This window comes from Aptenodytes forsteri, unplaced genomic scaffold, assembly GCF_000699145.1.
Source record: "Aptenodytes forsteri isolate BGI_AS27 unplaced genomic scaffold, ASM69914v1 Scaffold55, whole genome shotgun sequence".
Classification (NCBI taxonomy): Eukaryota; Metazoa; Chordata; class Aves; order Sphenisciformes; family Spheniscidae; genus Aptenodytes; species Aptenodytes forsteri.
This window is the reverse complement of record NW_008796063.1, coordinates 27,292-54,606: the sequence shown is the minus strand read 5'-3', so window position 1 is coordinate 54,606 and position 27,315 is coordinate 27,292. Positions and strand designations below refer to the sequence as shown.

The following is a 27,315-nucleotide window of genomic DNA, read 5'->3' as shown; positions in this document are numbered from 1 at the left end:
AGACGGTTCAGATAGCAAACCGCAGTCATGATTTGGTTGCACAAGAGTCCTGTGAACTTCTCTTGTGAAATTCTGCTACCCACAATAGCAGAACTCCTACCCTCCCCAAAATCAGCCATTCAGAAAAGATTGCTGCTCCTTCTGAGCAGGAAAACAACTCTTCTGATTTGGGATCTCAGATGGAGTTAGAAACATGCAGGATACCAACTCAAATCCCCCTGTAATTTAAGGGGATTCCTGCCCAAAGTTCCCATCCTGTCTCACCACTAATTCCTGAAGTAGCAAATAATTTTCATCTGAATATTTAAGAAATTGAGTCTCCAGGGAACAGTTACTTATAAAGCACTATTCCTGATGTTCATTACTTGTATCACGTGCATCTAAACTCTCAGGGTTCTGCTTCACCACTTAATATCTCGATTACCATGAAATAAAGGCAGGCGTCAAGGGCTGAGAATGTAGCCGGATGGCTTTTTACGACATGGGCTAAAAAGCATGTGGTGCTAAACAGGTGTAAAAACAAAACCAAAAATTTGTCAGAGGTTATGGCTGCAATGCAAGGCATGTATTTTCCGATTACGCCTTGCCAAAAGGCATTCTTGAGATTGTTGCCAGAAAGCTTGTTAAAGTGACATCAGAAGAAAAATACTAATTTACGACGTGTGCTACATATTTTTCAGGAGCCTCAGCTGTCAAAGGATAACACTGCATAAGAATTTGTTTTTTTCTTATGTGCTGAACTCCGTGTTTACAATTGCCCACCTCATTGCTGTTGTGCCTAACCCGGGCCTTGTAAAAAGGGATCCTGTAAGTACTGCATGATTCTTCTCCATCTTAACACCCAAGTAAAACTACTACGGCCACGCCGAAACCAGACGTTCCCGTTCACCGGTTAATGACAGCCATCTGGTAAAACATGCACGGAGGGTGCAAATTCTGAGAATTTCACTCAACCTTGCCTAGATCTTTCACCGAGTAATAAAAATCTTTGAATTTGGTACAAGAGGGAGAAGCCTCAGACTTGCTACAGCCAGCCCATCCTTATAAACCTGTGTCAGATCCCCACTGCTCTTGTGTCAGTTCCCCACCTCTCTTGGCACTAACTACCTGACATTTCCCAACAAAGCCCCCGAAGGGACAGGTGCTCTTGGTGGCTGCCTGTCCTTTCTCACAGACGCACATGCTGGGGAGGGGCAGGGATGGAGAGGGATACGACTTTTTTCAAAATCCCCCCAAAAGATCGGTTTGCTGCATTTTTTTTCTTGGGAGGTGGTAAAACAAGGCAATAGCTTGCTTTACCGCTCCTAGATAGTGATACAAATTGTGCCAACCCCTCAGCTGATAAATATGTATGGCAGATGTCCGTCACCCAGCTCTGATTTTGCTCTTTAACAGAACAGTCGCATTGTGCTTGCCGTCATTACAGCCGCCCCGGCTGATGTGAAATTAACCCAAGCCTGGGAATCTCTCTAGTTATGTCACAACACTGCTCAGCTTGTCTTCTAATAAGATCGTTCAATTATGGTTCAACCATTTATCTGCTTCTAATTTTGTGAAAGCAATTAAACATTAGCACCTGATATTATCCCATCACGTGTGTGTCTCAAAAGTGTGCTGGTTAAGTAAGCTAATTAAAGCTCACTGGTTAAGTAAGCTAATTAAAGCAGGAAATATATAGACTAAAGAAAACATCACCAGTTCCAGGGACCATCTGGAGATTAAAAAATAAAAGAGCAGAAGAATAATTAAAAAAACACACATTTTGTTTCTCCTTACTGCATAGCATCATACCTACATAGCCTGTGCAAGAGATGCAATGAAAATACACTTGATATTTGAAGATAAGAAGCTGGCACATGATATCAGGCACCTAAATTGAAGCAAGATCATTACCTCAAGGTTAAGAGTGATACTTCCTGACAGCAGAAGTAAATTATCTGAAGCTTTAAACTAAAAGTTGAGGCTGTGGCGAGGACTCTTGTGCTCTAAGATTTCATTTAAAAGCTGTATCTAGTGCCTTTGGGCTGGATCTTTATTTGGAGTGAAATCTTGACCCCAGCGAAGTCAATGACAAAGCTCTCAGAGGCTTCAGTAGAGCCACGTAGCCACAGGACAGGTACTGGCACGCTGAGCATCACCTGATGAAAACCCCAACCTCCGTTGCTATGGCAACAGACAGTATAGAAATGACATAAGTGGTTACCTTTGGAGGCCGTGGGGCCCCAGAGCAGTGCAGAGGTTCATGTATGCAGTCAGCTTTCAGGTCTTGGGCCGGACTATGAAGAGAACCCTTAGTGCTGAATACAGTCACAGAAATAGCCCAAGCCGGTGTCCTTCCACTGATGTTACCGAATATAGCTGTGTTAGCAAACATGGCAACAACCAGTCAGCTAAGCACGTGCTTTGATGAGCAAAGCTCTTGTTTTGCACTTTCTTCTTCCAGACCAAGTTTGCATGTCGTTGACTTAGCAGTGAACTGCTGTCTGGAGGCGAGGTACAAAACTTGGGGCCAGAAGACCTGGGGTCTCCCATTCTTGTTCTGCAGTCAAGTATGGGATGAGGGTACACTCACTGCTTGATCTTGCCTCACTTTCTAGATTTTCCTTCCTTAAAAAAAAATCAGAAAAAAAGGAGGTGACGTGACCTGCTAATACGTTCAAAGTCTCCCAACATTACTAGAAAGTATATTCTGTTATTTTAGTAACATAATAAACTTGTAAATACATGACTGGGAAAAGAAAATGAACTGCCAGGGGCAAGTTTTTAACACATGATGAAATTACATATATTATCCTTTTAAGTATATGAAGACTTAAAGGATTTATATTAAAAATTTACTTATTCCACCATGTAGATTCCCATATTTTTATTTTAATGCTAATTAACAGAGCAAATGAAGGCTTTATAGCTTGTTTTTTTTCTATCCCTACTGCACCCTCTGTTTTATTAAGCCCATTTTAAGATGACTACTTCTGACTTTCTGTAGTTTGCTGCATTTATCTACTTTCCACCTGTGCATCTTCTGAGCTTGACAGGCTCGTGTGTGTGGCTCCTATTTCCAATATATACAGGAATACTGAAGTGTGTAGAAGGAATTTCAAACAGTCACAGATACCCCGTATGTAATGGCCATATACAGAGATGAAGTTGGTGGTATTTATTCTGCAAAATAATAAATGTGTTTCCACCCCAATAGCTCCTGCTTTTTTTTTCCCTGCATAAAGTTTCACAATAGATTTTAAATATGCAATGCCATGGGAAAATACTTACAGTGAATACATATTTATGAGGATATCAACAAATCCATACAATTTTGAAAGAAGAAAGAAGGTTCTGTTAAATAACAAAGAGAAAAGACAGAAGGAGCAAGAGAGGAAATTCATCCCTAACACCAAGACACCCACATTCTCCCTGTATCCAGACACAAAAGATGTGAGACAATCCAAAGCATCATTTACGTGAGGAGAGGTTGTACTGCATCTTTACTCGCATATAGATTGCTGCACAGAATTAAACCCTTTGATGATCATTCTGGTCATGTAAAATGGTAAGTCAAGCCACTTTTTCAATATATCTTAATTTGCTTTTTTACCTTGTTTTTTTCTGCTGTTTATATAATACTCTCTCTCTCTCTCTTCTTCTCTTTCTCTCTCTCTGAGATTTATCTGGATCTGAAATGATGGAAGAGAAAGATGTGAGCTCAGGTGGCCATATGAGAAGCAAAGAAGCAATGAAAAAGGTTCAGAGACACTTGAACAAAAAACCCAGGACACATGTATGAACACTTATTTAGATATATTGAAAAATGTTACATGAGGTAATTTTTTGCATGTTGTATCTGAAGTAGCAACTGCATTAATTATATTATTACTGGAACAGATTTTATAGGAAGGGGTATCAGCTATCACCTTCTTAAATGACAATGACCCACAGAAAAAGGGTGATCTGTGAACAGCACATTATGTTCTCCATTAAAACCTGTGGAAATACAAATAAAACTCTTGCTAACTAATCTTTTAATTTAGTCTTGCACATCAGATCTGTATTTTTCATTTTTTGTATTCCACAAGACTAGTAATTTTAATACTCAATTCTGATGGGGGTAAAGGAAGATACAGCTAATGACTGGAGGGATAGCTCTGCTAATGAGAAACTGAATAATTGATCAGCTCCATGGGCTCCAATATAAATATGAATAATTGATCAGCTCCATGGGCTCCAATATAAATATAAATATGTTTGTAGATGGGACTAAGTTTGGTCACAAATCAGTAATGGCTCAGTAATTGGAAATTCATACAGAAAAGCTTTAAGAGATCTTATTGCATTTTTATCACTTTCCTGTTCCAGTAGAGATAATATCTGTTCTCTTCTTTCTCCAGGCTCTTCTGTAGTCTTTTCACTTTTCATGTACGAGTCTCTCATTGGCTTCTGGCATTCCATGGTGTGAAAGTTTCAATTTCAATTGCAGTTTTATAGAGTCCATAGCAAGGACCAGTACTCCGCTGGGAGCTCCTGGGAGCCCTGTGTGGGCTCTCATGCTTGGCCATGGTATATCAGAGCGTAAGGACCCAGCATCCATTCAGGCATGCTCCAATCTCACTGTCACGTCCCAACTCTCTGCCACACAGCTTATTTAAGCCTTAGTGTATAAATAATCTGTACCCCGTCTTGCATAGGTACAGCAGCAGAGCTGGCAAGGGAGAACCCAAAGCAATCCATGTTTTATTATAAGCACCGTGATCTCATTTTCTTAGCAAGGACAGATGGGGCGTGGGCTGGGCTGAGCCTGACACAGTCCTTTCCACTAGCAGTGTCTGTAACTCAGGTCTTGCTGAGGTGGAAAGTACCTTGGACACGGGGTATGACACACTGAAGCCTGTTCTTGCCTCCTTGTGTAGATGTAGATATACTTTAAAGATCCTGAGCTAGTTTACCACTCTAGCTGATGGTGCAGCGTGCACTCTCTGCCTCTAACAGGACTAGCCGCACAAGCGTTTCACTATCACTGAAAAGTTGCTATCACTGTGGGCATGAGGTGGGATGACAAAGGGCAGTAGGTTTATCTGTACTGCCTGAAGCCCATCTCCTGGTAGGAAGCAAGCCTTCAGGAGAAACCACTAAGCTGCTTCCCACTGAACATTATTAGTGAGACCAAGAGAAAGTGAGAAAGAAAGCATAAAAGCTGGTGTCCGCTAGCATTACAGTCTTTAAAGCAAGGCCACGGTAGTAGTAATATTAAAAAAATTAGTATCCTCATGAAGACTAGAACACTATAAATAAATTCACCGTTGGCCAATTCAAGTGAAAACCATGACTGTTGAAGTGTATTACGTTTTCCTCCCTATCACTGTAAAACAGTGGAAATAAAAAGTTGAGCTGTGTGGGAAGATGAAGAGTGTATAAAGGGTACTTACTGTGATTTATGGGGTTACAATACTGTTGACTTCTATTCTCAAAGGAATAGACAGGGAATGAGAGCCAAGAAAACATGGAGATTCACAGCATTTCAGAAACAGTGTTAATTTTAAGTCTTTTTACCATGTAAGTGTTACCTTGCTCATCTCTTGTTGCTTTCACTTCCTTCTGATGTAGCCTGGCAGAGCCTGGGGGGGTTGTTAAAACATATTTTTCTCAAATGAGGGGCCCATAGCTGATACCAGTGAAGACAAATGGCAAAAATGTTGCCCCATGTGACTTGTGTTTGCCTCAGTAGTCCCAGCAGTCCTGACGGTGCAGCCTCCACTGGAAGCAACAAAGGTGGAGTTCCACAAAGGATAAGGGTGCTTTGATCTTCTGAGTTGTTTCATGTATTATGCTCGGGGTAGAGCTTCAGGAGGCTCCATTCTTGTTAAATTAATTTGATTCTTTATTAATGTAACTATTTCCAGAGCTTTCCTGTCACTCTCAAAGCATCTCCAAAGTCTTTCATCTTAGTACATCTGTTCCTCCATCCTGTTTCCACTAGGTTACTTACAGTGGCCTCCTCAGCCAGTTTAGCCCCAAAGAGATGACCCAAAGCTATTCTGGATTATCTAAGTAACCAAAGACCAGACTTCTGGCAGAGGATTACTGGCCAATGCCTAGGGGTCATGTCTCCTGAGTCTTCTCATGTATCTTCTATGCTAGGAGAGGGTTGGTGGTTTTGTGAAAGCTGTCATCATCTTGCCTAGGAGCCCTTTGGCTAATGAAGGGTCCAACTGGCTGTTTAAAACATTGCCCTTCTGCTGCCTCAGGTATAGGAATAAGGCTTGGGCCCCGCATATATTTGTGAATTTTGCATACGAAAAGGATACTGCTGGTAATTGGGAAATCAATAGAAAGAGAGGGAGAACAGGAAGGCTTGGCTCTAATGCTCAGGTTTAGAGAGAAACTGTCCCAGCTAAGAAGCATTTCTGAATTGGACTACAAAGCACCATATCACATTTCTAAGGTTCATAGGTGCAATGGCTGAGCCTGAGAGGTGCAGGCAAGCACAGTCCCTGATGTGCACGTGCCTCCAGGAGGGTCACCTCAGGAGGTGGCAGGGAAAGGAAATTCCTGCTCTATCTGCTTCTGCCCTCATCCACAAAACAGGACTGACACATGGAGAGGACAGTCCCTCCTGCTGCCATTGCATTTCTCTAGTATCAGCAGAATTGCACTTCTCAGGGTATAATCCTTTGCTTCCTAACAACATTTGCTGTCTAGACTCCCCCTCACCAGTCCTGTCCAGCATTGCTAAGCCTCAGGGACAAGGAAAATGGAGCAGTACTGTGCAGGATACACAGGGATGGGATCTCCTGCTTTCCAGGTCCGGCGCCCTGGCACAGCCGTCACGGGATCACTGACAGTGTCCTGTGCCTGTGAGCAAAGGGCAGTGTGACCTTCCTTGGAGGCAGAGAATGACTGTGACTTCAGTTCAGGAACATGTGTTCACCTTCAAGAGGATGAGTTTGTTTTATGCTGGTGAATCATTTGCAAATGAAGTTTCTGCCAGCAGTAAGCTCATGGGCAGTGCCAGGACTGTGCTGCACTAGTTTTACTCTCATTGAAATCACTGGGTTGCACTGGCATAACACTGCAGTAATTCAGATGTAAATCAGAATCTCTTCTTCCATCCTAGGAAGGATCAAGTCTTCCCCCTCCCACTCAGGGGTTCAATGAGATTAATGCAGACTAAGGGACGTTGTGAATTCAGAACCAGCCAATATTCAAAGAATTCTCACAAATTTTCAGGCTGGAATCATATCTGCATTCATTTTAAGACAGATCTGTCAGGGTCTAAATGGCATGAAACAGAGCAGTAATTCCCATCATTTTTCTCAAGGTCTTTATATTCTTGTTTATAATCTCAAAACTCTCAGAGTAATGGAGAAAACAAAGCACCATGTAATCCTGGTGGTGTCAGAATCACTGATCTGATGTGGTGTGCCATGCCCAGAATATGAAGTATGGATGATTAAAGGACATTCACAGCATTCATAAATGACAATTCTGTGAAGAGTATTTGTAGTTTATGCGGAACAACTAAATCTGGGCTCCAAAGAAGTCAGTCAGTCACCATCTCTGAGAAAGATCTGAGCTTTCTCAACAACATTATTATCGTTGCTTTCTCAATGGGAAGGCACCATCAAATTAACAGCTGCCATCAGAAGGGGAAAAAAGAGGTTTAAGAGTCTAAGAATAAGTATTTATTTTGGGACAGATTTCCTCATCTTACTTTCCTCAGGAATTATTCTGTCTACATTTCAGTTGCTTGCTCTTCTTTTAAAGCAGTATCAATTAGTAGGCTCAGATTTCTCAAAACTGTTGCAGCATCACGAAGGGAGGGATGATAGCTTTCATGACCCAAGGTATTTCATGTCAAAATAACCCAAGCTCTATCAGATCCTGTGGATGGTATTTTGGCAGCGTGATCCCTACACGCAGCCTCTTATACAGGAGGCGGAGTGCCGTTTCCTCCAGAATTGTGATTCTAGAAAGGACTTTGTACTGCAAAATGCATTGTTGTCCCAAAGCTGAAGGCATCAGGTCCTGGGGCTTGTTCCCAGGTTTTCAGGCTGCATCTTTTCTGCTCAGGTGAGGAAGACCTGCACTCTCAGCCACAGCAAGGATGGAGGCCAAATATCTGGCTCAGAGGTCAAACTGCAGATTTAAATGTCTCTGTGAAAAGTCTGATTTAACCTGTCATTCTGCCTAATCATTCATTATGTACTTGCACTGTCTCTGGACCCTGAAGCTCTGCCGTTGTGGCAGTGAAAAGTGAGCACTCCCAGGACAGCTGTTTTCAAAATCAGCAAACTCTCAGCATCCCCGGTCTTGCTGTCATCGACTGCAATTCTTCTGTCTGGCCACAGTGGCGGTTTGCAGCCACTGGGTTTTTTATATGAGCTTGTCATAGCAAAGCACACGCTGTCTGTATGTGCAAAATGAGTGAATCCACTCCAGATTTGCTAAAATTCTTGACATGCCTTCAGAACTCAAGGTCAAGGTGTACTTATTCTACCCTCAGAACTGAGCTGTAGCGGTTCCTGAAAGGCTGTTAGTCTTTCCTGGTGTGGAGTTGTGCTTGACTGAGTTCTGACACTAATTCAATTTTCCATGCTTTACTGAGGCTTTTTATTATTTTTCCCTTTGGTTTTCCTCAAGATGTGGGAGAGGTTTGTAACTAGAAAGTGAAGAGGACCTAAAAATGTAGGGTGGGACCTGGGTGACCATAAATTTCTATCAATTGCACTGTCTCCTGTGAATCTGAGAGACTGAAAGGTGAATAGATGATATGTCATTAGCCCCTAAAAACGCAGGCATGGAAAAATGTCAAGTAGCGACTTCTTAAATGTCAGATCAACAAGTGCAAATGCTAACAGTTGCCTTTTTGATGGATTCTGTGCTACGCTGTACAGACATGGCATCCCCTAATGAACTGTTCCTGCACTTTCCACACAAGCCTTCCCACATGAACAGCACATTTAAGCACCTTAGATTTTGATATTTCTCTGGGAATATAAAGCAATTATGTTCAGAAACTTTGCTGTTATAGAAGCAACTACTAAATCAAGATAATTCAAATTAAACTTGACATTCCTCTCCAAGTTTTCCTTAGCATATGTCTTTAAAAGGATCTACCAAAAATGTGAGAAATTTGAGTGTGAATTGGTCAGAAAGTAGATTTTTCAAAATCCCTCAAAAGATGGACATTTCCAAAAGGAATTACCCTCAGAAGGACAGTACCATAATGTTTAAAAAACACAATATTCTCCCTGATACCGTGCTGCCACAGCTATTTTCCTCACTGGGATTTGTCTGATTAAATGGCAGTGCTACCAGTGCAGGCAGCTGTGTTTGAGTCTAGGAGACCATTCTCCTCACTCACACCTGGCTAAAACGGGTCAGGTGAATTAAATGCAGAGTGCTCATTCCTCTCCAGGGACTGCTTCAGTCTACACATCTATACTGTGAAGTCAGACATCCAGGTTAGGTGAAACGAATGCCATCCATGCTATTTCATTGCTCTTTGGTGACTGCTGTGCAGACCTGTATTATTGCCCATTTCCAGTCATGACCCAGCCACCCTGCTCCTCTTGAAGGTATTTAAGACCAAACAGAAGTAGCCTGAAACAGAAGAGTAATAAATGAAAGGGCATCAAAGTGGTGGAGGAGAGGTGCCGGGAGTAATTGAAGCTCATATCCCATTTCATTGGGGATTACCTTCGGCAGCTGGGAGAAGATGACAGCAGACCTTGTGAACACTCTGACTCCATTTCCAGTCCAAATGAACAGCAGGTTGAGTAGTTCTTGTACTACTTTTTTAGGCTACCCTGACTGCCCCTGTTTCTCCTTGGCACCCCTCTCTGGCAGCCTCTCTGTCCTCCTCCATCAGTCAGGCTCATACTCATGATGCCTTCCTGAAAAGCTGCCTCCCTTCAGCAACCCCAGCTCAGAAACCAAACTCTGTTGGGGGTGATGAGGCTGTGTTTTGCTCTGCCTTGCACCCTGCGTGACACTTACCATGGTGCACCCTGCCGGCGAGGAGCCGGTGGCCACCACGCACTGGCAGTGCTGGATGCGCCACAGGAACCCCCTGGGAACTCAGCCCAGCCCAGCGCCCTGCAGAGTTCAAACCTGCAGCTCCAGGATCGCTATGGCAGACGGGACTCAAGGATGTGCGGATGTAGCTGTATTAATTCCTGTCCAGAATGCCTAATTCTGGGCTGGCTGCTTCGCTATGGCGTAGACATGGACACAGATGCTGTTAAAAATATCCCCCGTTGTTTAATTTCATATTTTGCTTTCTTGTAACACAAAACCTAGGATCCCTCTGAGCAACTGTGTACATTTTGTTCTGTAAATGGTTTAAAAGTCTATTAAAACATTAATCTTAGCCCGAGCCCCTGTGTGCCAGGTTTCTGTCTGGAACACAATTTAATGGATGACTCATAGTAGATGTATTGTATAATGGTATGACATTCTGATAGCCAGTGATTTACAGCTACAATACTTAGCACTGTCTTGCTTTGGAAAGTCCTTTTATTGCTTATTTGTGTAACATATGGATACTTGGAATTTAAGAATATTTTCATAGAATAGTGTTCTAATAACCAGAAAAAAAACCAAACAAACAAACATGTAAGGCAGACCAGTAACCAAACTTCAAGCTACTCCTTTAAAATGCTAGATTAAGAACATCTGAGAATATATTGTATTGCCTTCAAACTGAATTTGAATAAATCATGTCTGGCCTCTGTGGCAAGCAGTACAAACTCTCCTTGAGGAGGATCCTTCACTGCTGTGCACTGGGGAGGTTCACAGGGGTGAAGAGGAACCAGACTAATAAGGTTAAACATGTTTATTTCCTTTTAAACAAAGAAGTGCACAGCTTTAATGATGGCACATATAGCTGGCTTGGTTTAAAATCGATAACCTTGGTTGGCCTGTTCTTAACAATTTATTTGAAATGTCAGTCTGGGGCATTTCCATGGATAGCGAGCATTTGAAAAGAGAGGTTTCATTATGCACAAGGGGCTATCCCACCCTTGCTTTCCATAGGACAGGCTCTCTGGAGTTGGCAAACACTGCTGTAAAACACAGACCTCCTAACTTGCCAACCTGAGTCCCTTCACCCAGGAAAGCATCGTGGGAACTAGGACACACAGGAATCTGCACAACTTTCCTATGCCAAAACTGAGTCAGTCCTTTTACTCTGACTGAATTACTAGGAAGACCTGCTCAAAAGCAATTAGCAGTTTATTTCACATTACATTTTGTTATCATTATTGAAGATAGTATTCTGGGTTTTATGTAGTCTGAGTGTTCTGGTTTGATTTGCCCTAATGGGTAGTGATGGTAATTAATGCTGCAGCTTTCTGTCCATAAGCTATTAACTGATAACCAAGGAGAGCCTTAACAGAGAAATGACAAGTACATGTGGTGAGGGACTGCTGGATTAGCTGAGGAGAGTGGCATGCCAATTACATTACTGCACAATTGCAAGTCCTGCGTAGGCAGATGGACCTTTGGGACTCCTTTGACAGGACTGGAACATTAACAGTATTTATAATACGCCAACATATCCTGCAAAACATCATAGGCACCAGTTCTAGCTCCTTCTTGTAAAAGGAGAATTAATTATTTTATTTCTTCTCTGTGAAATGCTTCCAGCATCCTTTTGAAGTGCTTTCATTACATATCGCAGCTGAGGTGTTCACAAGAGTTACATGGCTCTTAGCAAGATTTGCAAGAGAGGAGAATATGACTGACTGTACTCCTATTGACCGCTTTTGCCCCTGAGCAGTTAGCCAGAATTTAAGGCCATTGCAGGTTGCTTTCATGAGGAAGGAAGATTAACAATAAAGGAGATCTTTTTCTCAGGTGTTCTCCTGTAGATCGGTAAAGAACTTTCCTCAGCTTTTGTGTTCATCAGTGCAGTGAGAACAAGTGGTAGGAGGCAGCCTCCCTGCTCACAGATCGAGTTTCTTGCCAGGCTGTATTCTGCAAAAAAAGGGTTCATTCTTGGCCATCCTCCCAGAGCTGCTTTCTTAGGTGGTTACCTGGCTTTGGGGTCTTTCCTCGTAATTGTATCACACTTTCCCTTGCTACATAGCCACCAACCTGTGCAGTGCAATGCTGTCTGTCTCCCGGCTCTCAAAAAGAGGAGCATTTGTTTATTCCTTTGTTTAGGAGACAGGCACACCAGCCTGAGCAGCAGTTACTGGGCTGCACTAGAAAGGACTAGCTATTTCCTCTCAGCCTGCCCTGCTCATGAATTAAAACCCACTAGCTTCAGTCACCTGCACACCCATAGACTGAGAGCACGTGACATTTTTCTCTCCTTCATGGTGTGAAGGTGCTGTGATAATCCTTTGAGTCCTGGATCTGACTGTGCTGATATTGTGGAAGACACAACAAGGACAGAGCCTCTGCCTCAAAGAACTTACAACAAAATATATTTGACTTCAGCAGAAGACAAAACCCCTAGACATGGTTTTTATCTCAAAGTTAACAATCAGTCAGTTATCAAGCATGGAAGTGGTAGAAGATTTGCTTCTGTATCATCTTGCAGTTTTATTTTACTTGTTTCTGTAAGAATAAACACTTCATAAAACTTACTAGTTCTGCAATTTTCCCAGCTAAGACTAATGTACACCAAGATGTTGGTTACATTTGTCGTGTTTTATTTGTACCTTGCATGAATCCAGTTCTCATCAGTAACAGGTTCTTCTCTTTTACCTGCTCTGACCTAAGAAAAACACTCTCTTTTTATTGTAGGAAAATACTTTCACTGCATCACTTAGCCACAGATTAAATGTGCTGCATTTGTTAGCTTATCCAAAGCAAAGACTGATTTTTGCTGTAGTTTGATTAGTATGAATTTAACATAATTCATCTCAATGCATTGTTGTGCTTAAACTCTTTATGCTAACTTTTTCAGATTCATGCTCAAATTAATGTGATATGGATCTAAGTACTAATCAGACCCATCCTTCATGCTTTGCCAATGGTATTCTTACTTCTTTAATCTACTGCATGGGAAGTGATTAAATTCCTCAAAAGAGTCATGAGCTGTCTGCATGGCCATTACTCTAAAAGAGAGGTATATGTTTTCATTTTTAAAGTCACAAGTTGTAGTTCACATGGAGGGTACAGGAAAGAAATAAATGTTGAGGAAATGAAGTAAATGAAGTCTAGGTATGTAGTTCTCAGGCAGTGTGCTTTCTATGTGTGCATTTGTTTGAGCTACAGATAAAAGTTCCAGCAAAGACTGACTTAGTTCAAATGGAAGGTATGTTCAATTGGTCTGTGCTCAGAGGGTCGGCGAACAGTGCAAGCAGCTGGCAAAGAGAAGCAAGGATACTCCGTAGTCGTCTCCCTTTCAGTTTGGCAATATGAAGTGGTGAAAGCATTACATTAAAATTACAGGTTTGAGAACATACCGTGAATTTTGTTGCAGAACTCACCAGCCGTGCTCTGCTCCCCTCCAGCTACCGGGCTGCAGTGCGAGACCATTCCCAGAGCCCCGATGGCTGGATGGAATGCTGGGGTGACTTTGGCACTGGCGGGAGCAGGACCAGCCTGCGTGCAACGTGCAGGCACCCTGAATCACTCCCGCCGGAGCCACTGGGGAAACACTGCCTCGAGCTCTCAGGTCGACCCCCTGACCTGCAGCTCCTCTGAGGAGATCCCCATAGGGGAGCATGGGGCTGGCCCAGCCCAAACCTGGGACGCAGCAGATTTTATCAAACCTGTCTGGAAAACTGCTGTGATGGCTCAGAAAGTTTGCTGACTTGTTAGAGGCCGGGGTAGCTGGCTGATGTCGGGGGGGTGCCACCTGAATGTGTGTGCAGCCTTTGGGAAGCACCTGTTAGTCAAGGCAGTCCTCGTGGGGATGGGTGATCGATAAGGGGAGAATGGAGAAAGGCCAGCCGCCAGCTGGGAGGCTGCATTGAGCACAGGCGAGGGAACAAGGCAAGAAACGTATTGACCCAGACCTGTGAAAAACAGCCCAAGGATGATTTAAGAACCTTAATGAACACATTTGCCAACAGAAAAAGGAGCAAATACTTCTTCTTCATTTTTTTTTTTTTTTTAACCTTTTCACACCACTCTACAACCCTTTTTCAGCATACTTTGTAAGAACTCTTCAGAGGCAGTGTGGAAAAAACATGTGACTGTCTGCTCTGCCCTGTGCGGTGAGCAGAAAAAACGAATCACCAAAAATAAAAATCAGTCCTTCAAGTTAATCCTGTTGGAATCCTATACCCTAACCTGTCAATAATCCTATATTGTTATGATCACCAAGCTGCACTATAAATATTGAAACAGAACTAAATGCACATGTTCGGGCAATTGCTTTGGGAATGTTTCTCAGCAACAGAAGGTGGTGCACTGGATGGCTAACAAGCTTTTCTGGTCCAGAGGGCGGTCTGAGTCCCCCACACGGACGCAAAACATGCAGTCCTCTACCTGCTGAACTGCCCAAATGTCTCTTTAAAGAGACAAGTAAATCCTAAAGACATCTCTTACAGCCCAAGTAGTCAGCTTGGAAAACTTCTGCAGAAGTTAGAGGGAAGGAGTATTTTCCTGTGGCCGCAGATGACGACTGTCACTTTGCCATTGCTGCTGTGACCTCGGATTTCCACGGAGCACATGGTGCTCCCCCAGGAGCAGTGGGTCTCTGCCAGCACAGCAACGCCCTCCCACTCCTCCTGGCCCTCCTGGGTGCTGGTGGCATGGAAGCCCATGTGGAGGACCTCATTGCCCTCTCCAAGGAGACGGATAGACATGAGATCCTCTCAGAAGAGGAACAGCATTGTCCCACACCAGCTGGCTCTCTGGTAGTGGACAGGACACGCTTCCCTCCACCGTCTGCCCACTGCTTCCCAGCACCTCAAAGCCACAGTCTCTTGTCAAGGTCTATGTCTGCAACCTCATCTGAACCACAGGCAGAAGCCACTTCCCAACTTCGCCGGCTCCATTTAGCTCCATGTGTCGCTTTGTTATTTGGACAAAATAAAGTAAAGCTGTCTTCTAGCAAAGAGGCGAAGCCAGTATCCCTGGCACCCTACCAAAAAAATCTCCACTGCCAACCGCACTTGTCCTTCCCGAAGGAGTGAGTTCAGAGCTGGGTGCGGTTTAAAAAGTGAGTGACTCTGCCTCAGATGGGAGAGCTGAACAAACCTTAGAAAAGTTTGATCAAAAGTAAAAGAAATCTCCCAAACTGGGGCTCTAAGTTACTGTTTCCTTCACAGCTTTTCTTGTACATCTAAAGCAAGTTGCTTGTTTCAGTTCTAAAAAACAACAGATTTTGAAGGGGATTTTTTGTTATGTGGTACTGCTTGGAGTGCTGTTATCACACATTTTTTCTGTTTTGTGAGGGCTGTTTGTTCCATTCATCTCATTTATAAAAGTTTAAAATCCCTGCCACTGATAGGTGGTGAACAAACCCAGCAAGAGCTAGGGATTTTTGTTCCACTTTGCTTTCATATAGCCTAGCAATAACATTTATCTTTGCCTGCTTAAATGCAAAATGCTGGTCAAGTGTGTAACATTATCTCATTTGTCTAACAGGTAAGCTGCAAAGTGCTGCAATTCTTTCATCAATACATGTTGGGCTGCAACTACTTCTGGATGCTATGTGAAGGCATTTATCTTCACACGTTGATTGTGGTGGCAGTGTTTGCTGAAGAACAGCGTTTGCATTGGTATTACCTCTTGGGCTGGGGTACGTATGTTTTGTAGGAAGATGGTCAATTCTTTCAGACGTTTGAATTCTTCTAGCACTTATACACCTGAATTGTTGTGTTTATACCACTAGATCATAGCTTAAGATTGAGTTCTTGGGTCCTAAATTTGAGTGCATTTATTTGGATGGGCCTAGAGACTTAAAAAAATCAGCAGGAGTCAGTATCCATTATTTGCTGCATCTTGGGATATGCTGAAAGAAATGCTTAAGTTTTGTTAAGCAAAGCTTTGGGAGAGATTTCTATCCAAACACATCTCCTTTCTGAACAAAAGTTGTCTATATTTGTCACTTTATAAGCAAAAATATTAACCTGTGACAGTACCTATAAAATTATATTTTTTCTGGAATGAAGAAGAGGAAAAATCAGTATCTATGTCTCCCAAAGTGAACAAACACAGCACGCAGAAAGAGGAACCAGAATTTCTCTGGAAGTGAATCCAGTATCAAATATATTTTGGCAGATGTTGTTTTAAAGGGAAAGATTCAATTTTACCTACACAGGAGTAGACAATGGCTCTGCTGTCAGGGCTGATTTTGTCCAACAACAGTGATCTCTAAAGCATTTCAGAGAAACATACAGGTGTCAATAAGCAAATCTCAATGATATTCTATGAGAGAGGTTACAAACCCACACACTGTGGATGCAAACTGTATGTAGTCGCATGCATATTGCCCAAGGAACCATGACTAGGTCTGGTCCTTGATCTCCAAACATGTATATCTCTTCTGTTTTCACTAAGGGATCCCTTGCCTTTTAATTAGTAGCAACAGCAGATACGTATCCTTTGGACTGTCGGGTCCAATAAAAGGCCATATAAATACAATCAATATATTACAGTGGAGCACAGTCTCACATTTAAATGACTATCGTAAATCCAGTCCACATCGGTGTTGACAGAAAGTCATTATCAAGAGCTTTTTCCAGTTTGGGAACCATGAATCTCTGGCCTCATTCCAGTTTCTGGTGAGCCAGTCCCCATATCTTGAAACCACTGGTGCACTGGTGCAGCCAAGCAGCAATGGTGGACCTTTATCCATCGTCCCACTGCACTTAGGGATGTTCACTTGTATTAATCTCTTGCAATCCCAGTCTGAAGCAGATAGAATTTACTCTGTATTTTCCATCCTCTTTGGAGATGTTCTACTTGTTCAACACTATTTCATTTACAGCAGGAAAATAAAAAATAGCCCTACTGCTTAAACAGAGAAAAATTAGGAATTAATTAGATCAGAGAAAAATGACCCAGTTCTGAATGTTCTGAAGAACTTTAAAACTCTGACTTCAACCACTAGGTAGGCATCCAATATCAGGTCCTAAATAGGCAGTAACAGCAAAGTGGAAAGTTGTTCTTCCCCTATTTGGATTTTCATTTAAGAGCCTGGTAACTTACTTTCCCCTTATGGTATAAGACTTAGTGCTCTCTGGATACCTACATTAGATACATAGAAAATTAGCATGATTTTCTAGTTTATATGGATTGTAGCGCGAGATAACCATTCTATGATTCTATGATCTATGATAACAGTTTCCAGGCATGTAAGAACTCATTTTCTTTTTTTTTTTTTTTTTTAATGAGAATGCCATCATGCACTCTTTTTTCTTATGAAAATGGCATCTTTTCTGAGAAGAGGGGGACCTGTTGTGCTCTTGGAATTAAAAGTGTGTATGTGGACCATCATCAGCTCTCAAATAAAGACAACCTTCCTGAAGGACCCTAAATTGAGTCAAGGTGTCTGGACTTTGTCAATCCAAATAGCTGAGCCCTCTTGGAGCAAGCAACTGTGCTATCACAAAGTTTTCATAGTTCAGCATATTTGCATATATAAAGTCTAATAGGGCTCTGCTTTTGAAATGGCAGCCCTATGTGAAGAGTCATTTTAAATGTTTCCTTCCTTTTCCTTTCCTTTTTCCATTTTCATGTCTTGCAGCATAAGCCTTCCCAAAATAGTGTCATTGCATATCCAATTATGCAAGAGGAAAATGTCATAAACATTTTTTTGTTCAGGTGGCATTCAATTTAGGCAGTGCAATTTAATGCAACTGGGACAGCTAGCCTGCAGTGCAAGCTTATGAGATAGCTGTAATATTGCTGAGAATAACACTAGCATCATGGTGGGTAATTCAGTGAAGTTATCTGGTAAGATACTCATCAGTATCTGCAGCACTGCCCAAAAAATAAAGAGGGTGGTGGCTGTGGTAATAGGATGATGATATCTTGAGAAGGAAAAGGTTAATGAAAAGGGCACAACTCTTGGCTATGAAGTCTGCAGCCTTTTTAATGAAACTAGATGAATACTTCCACAAAAAAAGTAATCATTAGCACCTTCTAAGGTAGAAATCATTAATAGCAAAATGATCTAATTAGGACTATCTGGCCGCCCCTTAAGTTTGCATAAATCAGTGTAATTCCAGATTCCAGAAGCAGTAGTCACACAGTCTAACTTTAAACATCCAGCTATGTTAATCAATGGAGAGAGATGCATTTCTCCAAAGGGCAATGCAGAGCAACCAGAGCAGGTTGTGCTCTGAATTACAATTCAAAAGATCAAGGTAAATGTACAACACAAGATGAAGTTGCTCATTATTCATTGTTATAACTAATCCCTATGCAAGAAGATCTAGATTATTTTATTTGGAAAAAACACTAATGACATTTGTAAAATAGCTTTATAAGAAAAATAAAAATCCGAGCAAATAATAACAGCACTCCTACAAAAGTTTTGAGATGGTTGAATGAAATCTGACATGGACAGATGTATTTCAAGGCTGATGCCTTCAGGTGACCCCTTCTCTGGGAACTGCTGCTGGGGATGAAATTTCTCATTTGTTATTGTTTCAGTGGGTCAGGAAATCACCCTTACGCAGGGCAAGAAAACAGTATCAAATGTGTGCATCCAGCTACAGTCCACTCTGTCTGGCTGCTTCAGGCAGCTTCATCCACATAAAAGTGAAAAGGGAATCATTTATTTGGACAGTGCTGAAACAGAGTGCCTTCCAAATTCAACTGGAAATACAATTAAGCATAATTGCCAGTTTGTGCCATACAGGACCTGGCATGACCTAAAGGGATATGTCATACCTTTTCCTGGGGTGGCTGGGGTAAGACCTTATCTATGTTACTCACTGCTCACCACATGTTGGTGGGACCCCTGGAGTGATACATGTTGTGACACCAAGACCCAACAGACCTTCGTGCTCCACTTCTCATTAACTCTCCGTCTTTTGGCCCTTTACAAGAGAAGCTCTAGAAGAGCCCATCCAGCCTGCAGCTGGAAATTTGAGCCGTAGACAGTCATGAGCTTCTTACCCTCTAACTGACTAATGAAAACTTTCCGTCGCGCTCTCAAGATTTGCTTGTGAGTTTGTTGAGCCAAATATTCTAGGCTAATGCATTTAGCAGAAGAAAAAAGGTCCCTTGGCATCATGTGGAGTGCTCTACTCGTGATACTCCGGGCCAGAGCTTTCAGATGAAGAATTTTTGCTATTACAGAAAAGCCCCTTAAAAATTGCACTTCAATCTGTCTATCAGCAAAACTGGCCCAGACTTGCTCCATGCACCATTTCCAAATCAAAAGGATTTTCTCAAGCTGTCAATCCCATAAGCTCACCCTGAGGTTGGAAGCTCCTTTCTTTCTGTTCTGAGCTTGTTGTTCACCCAAAAAAGGCATTCTGCAGCCAGAGGCTAAGTAATCATTTTCGAACAATATACAAAGGAGAAGGCAATCCAGTTTGTTCTCCCACAGCTGCATTGTAACTGCAAGGTAAACTGCAGTAAGAACTTTTTTTGGCAGTAAAGTAAGTAGCTATTGCTTAAAGATACCTGGAGATATCACAGTGTCCCATTTACATACTTTTTTGACCTTATTCTCACTCCAGCACTGGCTGGCCTGTGCTCTGAGGTATGCTCCAGCTCTGACTTGCCCAGAATTTGGCTAAGGATTCTCTGTCTCTTCTAAAAGTGTTTATGAAACCACTAACACCCGAAGAAACAAGGAGCCACGTTCTTCCGTCTGTGACTAATCATGGTATCAGCAGGACATTTGCACACATTTTTATTTATAATTATAGAATATCCAAAGCTCAGAAGAAATGTCCATGGTTTATAGGGAACAGGCAGCAGTAACACCAAAGGTGTCCACAAAGGTCTCTGCAGAGGACAGACAAGGCAGTAGATCCTCTCCCTGCTGGCCAGCTGTCTGTATGTGCAAGGTTGTTCAAACTGGGGTCAGTATTATAGTGCAGACTTCCCAGTTCCAGGTTTCTAGCCTACTGGAGAGGGACACAACACACGAGCAACCTGAAGGAAAATGGACGGGGTGGACCAGATTGTCACTCTTAATGTCAGGCTGGAAATAAGAATTTGAAACTTCCAGTTTGCTAAGCATGGCATGTTCCCAAGCCTTTGGCCCGGTGCAAATTTGATCCCATCAGCTCCCTGTCAGAGCAGTGGTCTCCCCTGAGGCTTCGCAGATAAATCAGGAGATGTGGATTTATGGTACCCACAGCTCCACTCCCTGCTGAGATAAAGCTGCACGGGCTGGGCTTGGCTGCACGGAGGCTGGGAACCTGCAGAAGATATCACAAATCCCCATCCCAAAAAAAACTCCTGGCTTCAAACATTTTCGCTTGCCATAGGCCCCAAAAGAGCAACTCCTCGCTCTGTCGTTTATTGCTCCATAAGCTGGCATGCGAGTTAATGTGCCTCTCTCTTGCTCAACAGTGATTTACATGGTTTTAACAAGTGTCCCTGGTGTCCCAAGGGAATACTCCACTGAGAAACAAATGATCCCTGCATCCTTCCCACACCGCCTGCTCACAGTCTTCCCTGCACAAGCCGCAGCAGTGCAGGGGAGCCTGGCAGGAGCTTTGTGACGCCCCAGGAGAGCATGGGCCCTGGGCTTTGCTTCTCCTTTTGGCCTGCCTTGCACGTTATCTCCTTTTGCATCTCACCACCAAGGTAATGCTAGGGCCCTGAGTGCAATGGGATTGCAGTTCTTTCTGAAAGCTGTGATTTCACATACGTGTGTTTTGTGGACAAGAGACTTATTATTGCGTGTGACACATGAAATTCAAGCTAAAAAAATACGAAGACTGATCTATAACTTTAATCATTTCAGGGTTCCCTTTAGTGCCAGCATCTATTCATGCTGTTGCAAGAGCCAGATACTTCAATGACAAGTGAGTAGCATGTCTGTTTTTGAAGGAACTTAGCATTATTTGTGTAACACATTTTATTTGAGTTAATAATAAATTTTAATGGTGTATTCCCCCTCCAGCTGCTGGATGAGTGTTGACACGCACTTGCTCTATATTGTTCATGGACCTGTAATGGCAGCTTTATTGGTAAGAATATTATTTGCTATCAACAGTTTAAAAATTATTTCAGAAATGCTGCTAACCTGTACAGAAATTTCTGTACTTTAAGTATTTTGGCCAAAACTCAGAAGTAGCTAGAGGTTTTCTCTACTCAGTGTTACAAGGACAGGTTCTCAATACTTTTCAAAAACAAGTCCTGCAAAGGGACCTCCCAGTAAAGAAGCAGATTTTGAGGCAAACCGAATCACTAACTGCTTTTGAAAATCAGGGCAGTCACTCTCTCCCGGTTAACTTATTTGTGACAAATGTACTGCATTTATGTGACATCAATAAGGCATTTAGCTATGCCTTGGCCGGGGTGAGCTGAGTGCAGGCTGGTCACTCAGCACGAGTTTTACTGGTCACTGAACTGGTATGGTCCAAAGGTAGGGAGCTAAACTAGTCCGGGGAAGGGACTGGACTAGGCTGTCTGAGTAGGAGGACAAGATTCAAAGTGCAGCTCAGCAATGGGTATACATGTAGCATCTTGTACGCCAACAGTGCTGTTTGGCATGGTAACTCTGACCTTCCTGAAAGGTGGAGAAAGGGTTTTATTTGACCCAAGCCCCAAGCTCACCTCAGTGTGTCACCCAAGATGAACTTTCAGCTTTTGAGCTTCCTCTTTCTTGCAAACATCTGCATGGACGTACCTGCAGTAATTACCTCGGAGATCAAACAGTAGGGCAGTGAATAGTGAGAACACCTTTGAATAAAGAAACAACTTTCTGTCTAACAGCTGAAGAACCTGAAAATCTTTCTACCCTTTCTTGAGTAGCAGTCTTGCACATCAACAATGTGAAGAAGCCCATTCCTTCCTGCCATATAGATAGTCTGCTGCTCCCATAGAATCATAGCCATTGTGGGTTTACTGGTTCAATCGTGATTGCTTCTGCTGTTGTAATGCCAGCTAACTTCTAGGAGAGGCCATTCAACCTTTATTTTTATCACCATGCTCCAAGTCTGTACATCTTAGCCACAAAGAAAAAAGGAGGGACTTTTTTGTGGAAAAAGAGCAATCTTTAACTGTTTTCAAAATAAGGCATTATAATTTCTGGCTTGTGCTCATGCCATTTCCAGTCTTATTTTTCTTGTGAAGATGTCAATGTCTACAGAATGTCCTGCATGATTTGCTACAAAAATCCCATAGTGATAGACTGACTCAGAAGAGCTGAGGATTTTTACCTTTGTAAAGCCTTTTTTCCACTTTTCACAGTTACTTCCAGAAATTCTAAAAGTGAAGGTTAAGCAGAGCGAGTGAAGTCAGAGTAGGATGGTGAATAAGGTTTAGATTTAATGTTGAATGGGACCTCAGAAGTCATTTATTATTCTTTTTTTTGCAGTAGAGCACAAATATAAAACAGTTGAAAGGTCTCTCGGTAGTTAAGAAGTGATGAAATGCTTTACCAAAGCTTACTGATTCATGTTTTATTGTTCTGAAAGATTCAACTGAAATTTCTCATATATCTATGGAATTTGGGCTATTAAAATATCTATGTAAGCTGTGGAACTTACATACTTATTTTAAAAAACCGTCTGAAAAAATGTCTATTGAAATTCCAAAGTACAGATGCCTGCTATTACTGTAACAGAGTGGAAAAGAGTGATCTGCGTACGCTGGAGAGAGAGAAGGTCTGTGGTACCTAGGAAGTCCACGGGGTACCCACCGGCCTCATTATCAGCCTGGGTCTGCCCTCCCTGTTCCTCCACAGGCTCTCAGCACATCCCGCAAGGAGCTCTCTGTGAAGCCAGGGTCAAGAGCAGGTTTCCATATGCTGAGCACCCTCAGCTGGAATCAGATTTCCAGAAATGACTGAGGAGATGAGATGCTGAGCTACTTGGCATCGCTGACCGTAAGGGTCAGGGGCAAAACTTTCTGAAGTGTCTGGCGTTTCTGCCCTGAGCCACCAAGTGTTAACTTTTACCTGTAAGTAGTGTACCACGGGGTCCATGCAGTGGAGGCAAGGGGTAGCCTAGGTTTTTCTCAAGAGCGGCCTTGCCCCCCAGCTCATACGCAAGCCTGAAGTATTGGCCCATGTAAGCTGGAGCACGTTCCTCAGAGAAATTGTGTGCCCCCATAGGTCCCATATGCCCAGGGACGTGCTGGCGTTTGTCTCACCTGGCTGCAGTCATCTTCAGTGCGGACTGAAGCAAGATACCTAGGTGACCTTCAGACTCAGAAGAGAGACATGGTTACTCCTAGGGGACAATTCATCCATCCTGTTTAAACTTTAGACATAAAAATGAGATTAAGTGTTCCCTGGAAATCCCAAATTTGCCCACATCAGTGTCTAAACAGCCAGTGCTTCCTAGAACTGATCCCTGCCTGCCTGAAACATCCATGCAGGCTTCCTAAGGGAAGCATGTAGAGCAGCTCAACAGCTCTTTTCTGAAGACATTCAAGATACTTTCCAAGGCCTGACTCCCAAGGAGCTGCCCATTATGATCTACAATAAAGCTAGAAAGTTACATTTTACTGTTGTTTATGTGCTCTGTATTTTTATTTTGAATGTGTGTTTAATTTGAATGCTTTCACCTATAATGGCTTTGCTTTTGCAGGTCAATTTTTTCTTTTTGCTTAACATTGTCCGAGTTTTGGTGACAAAGCTAAGAGATACCCACCGTGCTGAGTCCAACATGTATATGAAAGCTGTCAGAGCCACTTTAATCCTGGTGCCCTTACTAGGAATTCAGTTCGTTATTATTCCCTGGAGACCAGAAAACCGACTTGCTGGAGAAATATATGATTACATCATGCATATATTAATGCATTACCAGGTATGTTATATAGTAGCAACTTCAGCTTATGTGCAGTGCTTGCTGTTAAGTTAATTTAGCCAAAGATGCTGTTGCCAGTTTTTTTGCCCTGAAACTGAGCATGACCATGGTTTTGCAGTTCTTTTCCAACTACTTCCACGTTATTGGATTATCTGCCTTTGCACAAGTAACACCGCTGCATAAAGAACAACCACATGATAGGGGAAAGAATGAAAAATGTAGCAAAAATGATCAGATGGCACTATTTCTAAACTAAGGAGAGAAAACTGAGATGACAGAGAGCTTTTATGTTCCAACGCGATTTCTGTTGAACTGCTCAAATTGACTGAAACTGGTGTTGTGAGGTTAATACTAAAATTAGCTGTGTATGCAAACTGTTGTACAGAGGGAATACCAACACAGAGAATAAAAGACTGAGGCAATGAAGCTTCATTTAGGAGTTAAAATTCCATTATTAGCAGTTTAAATCAAAATATGACTGACATTTTGATTTCATAAATGCTTTGAAAATACAGCATCATTCAGAAAGTTCGGTTTGTTTTCTTTTAAAAACAAAACAAAACAAACCTAAATGACTTTAAATGCTTGGTTATCCCGTTTACTGACTGTAATATATCCATCCTATATTGACTAGGAAAGGCAGATTTCTAATGTATTTGTGAATAGTGGTCAACATGGGTGAGTACAGTGACCCACTTCTTGTTTCCTTTTACACAGAAGCTAAATGCAGAAATTATTTTAATGTTGTAGTGAGAAAACAGCTTTAAAAAAAAAAAAAAAATCAGTGGTGCTTTTTCCTTAAATGAAGTGATAAATAATGCTACCAAAATCTATGCATCCTGTCATCTTAGATTATATTTTCTGCTTATCGCCCTTATCCCTTCAAAACTGTGGGTGTGCATGCTGCTGCATGCACAGAATAACTGAAGTTATAGGTCTATTTTTGCAGTGTATGCCATCTTACATTACAGTTCTGCTTAAAAGGAATGACAGTCTGTTTCTTCTATTGTTACCTGTATTGTCACTTCTTCAATCTCAAGGGCTATAAAGGAATATCTCCAAATAAGTTTTTTGATGACAAGTTGCTTACAGTTTTAGCAAGTTAGGATAAGATAGAGTGTTATAATAATCATTTTACTCTTAAAACATCTTCCAAACCCTGTGAGGTTGTCAGAGAATTGCAAAAAGAATGTTAATTATCTTAATTAACAATCCTAATTATGATCATTATGCCATAAAAAGTTACCAAACAGAGGTTAAAATGGAACCAGAAACAAAACCAAAGTATCGTGAAACTGTTGTACCGATGGATGGGATCAGGTGAGGGAGGGATCTAAGGAGGCAAAGTTTCATCTCTGAAGCGTTCCTTCTGCGCTTGTCACAGCCATCGGGAATGGGTGTCTCTCCACAGCTTGTGGACCCCAATCGCCCCCTGCCAATACATTTTGCTCCATTTCAGCAGCGGGGACGGTGCTGGGGACACCAGCGTGGGCATATGGTGGGGGCTGCCCGTGCCTCACTGCCACTGTGCCCAGAGAGGCCACCGGGTATGTCGAGGGGTGACAGCCCACCCAGCGCTGTCCCCGAGCCGGGGCAGCAATGCAGACCTCACAGAAGAGCTCTTGACACCTCCTCAATATAACCTCAGTGGGGGGCCCCCCCGTCCCCCCCTGCCACTGTGCCCAGAGAGGCCACCGGGTATGTCGAGGGGTGACAGCCCACCCAGCGCTGTCCCCGAGCCGGGGCAGCAATGCAGACCTCACAGAAGAGCTCTTGACACCTCCTCAATATAACCTCAGTGTGCTTCCCGCCAGCATGTAAAATTTGGCCTTTTAGGATGGCTATGCAGTTGTCCTGCTAACTGCAGCTGACTGTGACACTCCCTTTTCTACTTAGAATGGATTTTTAATTGTATTCTAAAATAAACTTTCTTAATCCTTTCCCAAACATTTCTTGCACGTGTATTTAAGATAGCCAACTATATAACCACTCCTCTGGTGCTCATTTTCTTCTAGGACTGATTATGTAATTAGCAGATATTGTTTCAGCTCATGTAACAACTATATTTCCCCACTAGCTATTACAGTATCATAAACCGCAGCGCAGCCTGCCTCTCCATAAACTAGCAGAAGTCCATTCATTTTTGCATCCCATGGCCTGTCAATCATACACAAGCAGGCATCATGGGTGCAATTTCGATTTTTTTTGGTAGAAAAGATAATACATTCTCTGTCTCTGCACTGGTTAAACAATTAATTTTTTATGCCTTTTCTAGAACAGAAAGAGAGACAGTTTTTCAACAGCACATCACTGCTTTAAGTGAGCACGATGGTCTGATATATTGGTTACATTGTCCATCTACACAGAAATGGTGCAAACAAGCACCGCAGTCTATTGTAAAAATCAGAGGATTGAAGATGATGAATGAGAAAGAATTTGTTCCCACAAGAAACTGTGTAATGGTATTTCTTTCAGAGAACAGTTTTCCCAGTTGAAAAACAACACATCAAGATGTTACGTGCTAGGTTTCCTCTGCTGAAGTCACTTTTGAATTACAGAAGCCAGTCTGGTTTTGAATTGTCCTGCTCTTTTTGCAGTACTATCATCAATGCTCACCATTTTAAGCAGAAGTGTTTTTTCAAATATGACTATATGAGCAATTCACAAACACTGTATGTCCCCCTCCCCGTATCAGCTTGTGTCTGTTTCATCACATAGACCACATTCTTCTTAACAGATCTGTAGAGTAGATGTGTAAATGATAAAAAAAATTGAAGACTGGCTTTTGTGTTGCAAATATGAATGCATGTACTTTTCCAGCCCAGCCAGTCAGCCTCCCATGGATCCTGTAAAAGTAGAGATTAGTATCTCCCTTCACCATCACCAATATCAGCTCTTCAGTCTCCAGGCTGTGCTGAAATAAAGATTGCACCAGGCAAAAGAAAGATATTTCAACCCTTAAGTGGAATAACTTATGCACAGAATGGGATGCTGTAGGTGCATTGCTGAACACGCAGTTAGCTTATTAAACAGAGCTCCTAAAGTAAGCACCACAAAGCAAACATTTGCACTCCAGAAGAGTCAGTGAGTTGCAGATTTTCCTAGATGACCTGACTTTCAAAAGCCTGTTAGATGATGCTGAAAGCACATGAAAGTTGCAGTCTTCTCAGGGCATAAAACATTATGGTGCAGGATGCGCTGGCTCCTTGCACACCTCTGGCATGAAAACACATCTGTCACTTAAAAGCCAGGAAAGTCCCATCATGCTGCCCAGCGAAGATGAAATGGTACACCTTTTGGACATCAAGGGCAACAAGAAAATATTCTACAGGTACGTCGGGGATAAAAGGAAGACGAGGGAAAATGTGGGCCCTCTCCAGAACGAAACGGGAGACCTGGTTACCCGGGATACAGAGAAGGCGGAGGTACCCAATGACTTTTTTGCCTCGGTCTTCACCAGCAA

At 42.4% G+C, this 27,315-nt stretch overlaps 1 protein-coding gene across 1 annotated transcript in view; it reads left to right on the top strand.

The window, feature by feature from the left end:
- The window catches only part of CALCR (calcitonin receptor), a 65,761-nt gene that overhangs the window by 22,965 nt on the left and 15,481 nt on the right, over nucleotides 1-27,315 (top strand). The window contains exons 5-9 of the mRNA XM_009286336.1: nucleotides 681-807; nucleotides 15,547-15,700; nucleotides 20,840-20,900; nucleotides 20,999-21,065; nucleotides 23,634-23,852. Of these exons, the coding sequence (XP_009284611.1) occupies nucleotides 681-807; nucleotides 15,547-15,700; nucleotides 20,840-20,900; nucleotides 20,999-21,065; nucleotides 23,634-23,852 (628 nt within the window). The remainder of the gene's footprint in view (nucleotides 1-680; nucleotides 808-15,546; nucleotides 15,701-20,839; nucleotides 20,901-20,998; nucleotides 21,066-23,633; nucleotides 23,853-27,315) is intronic.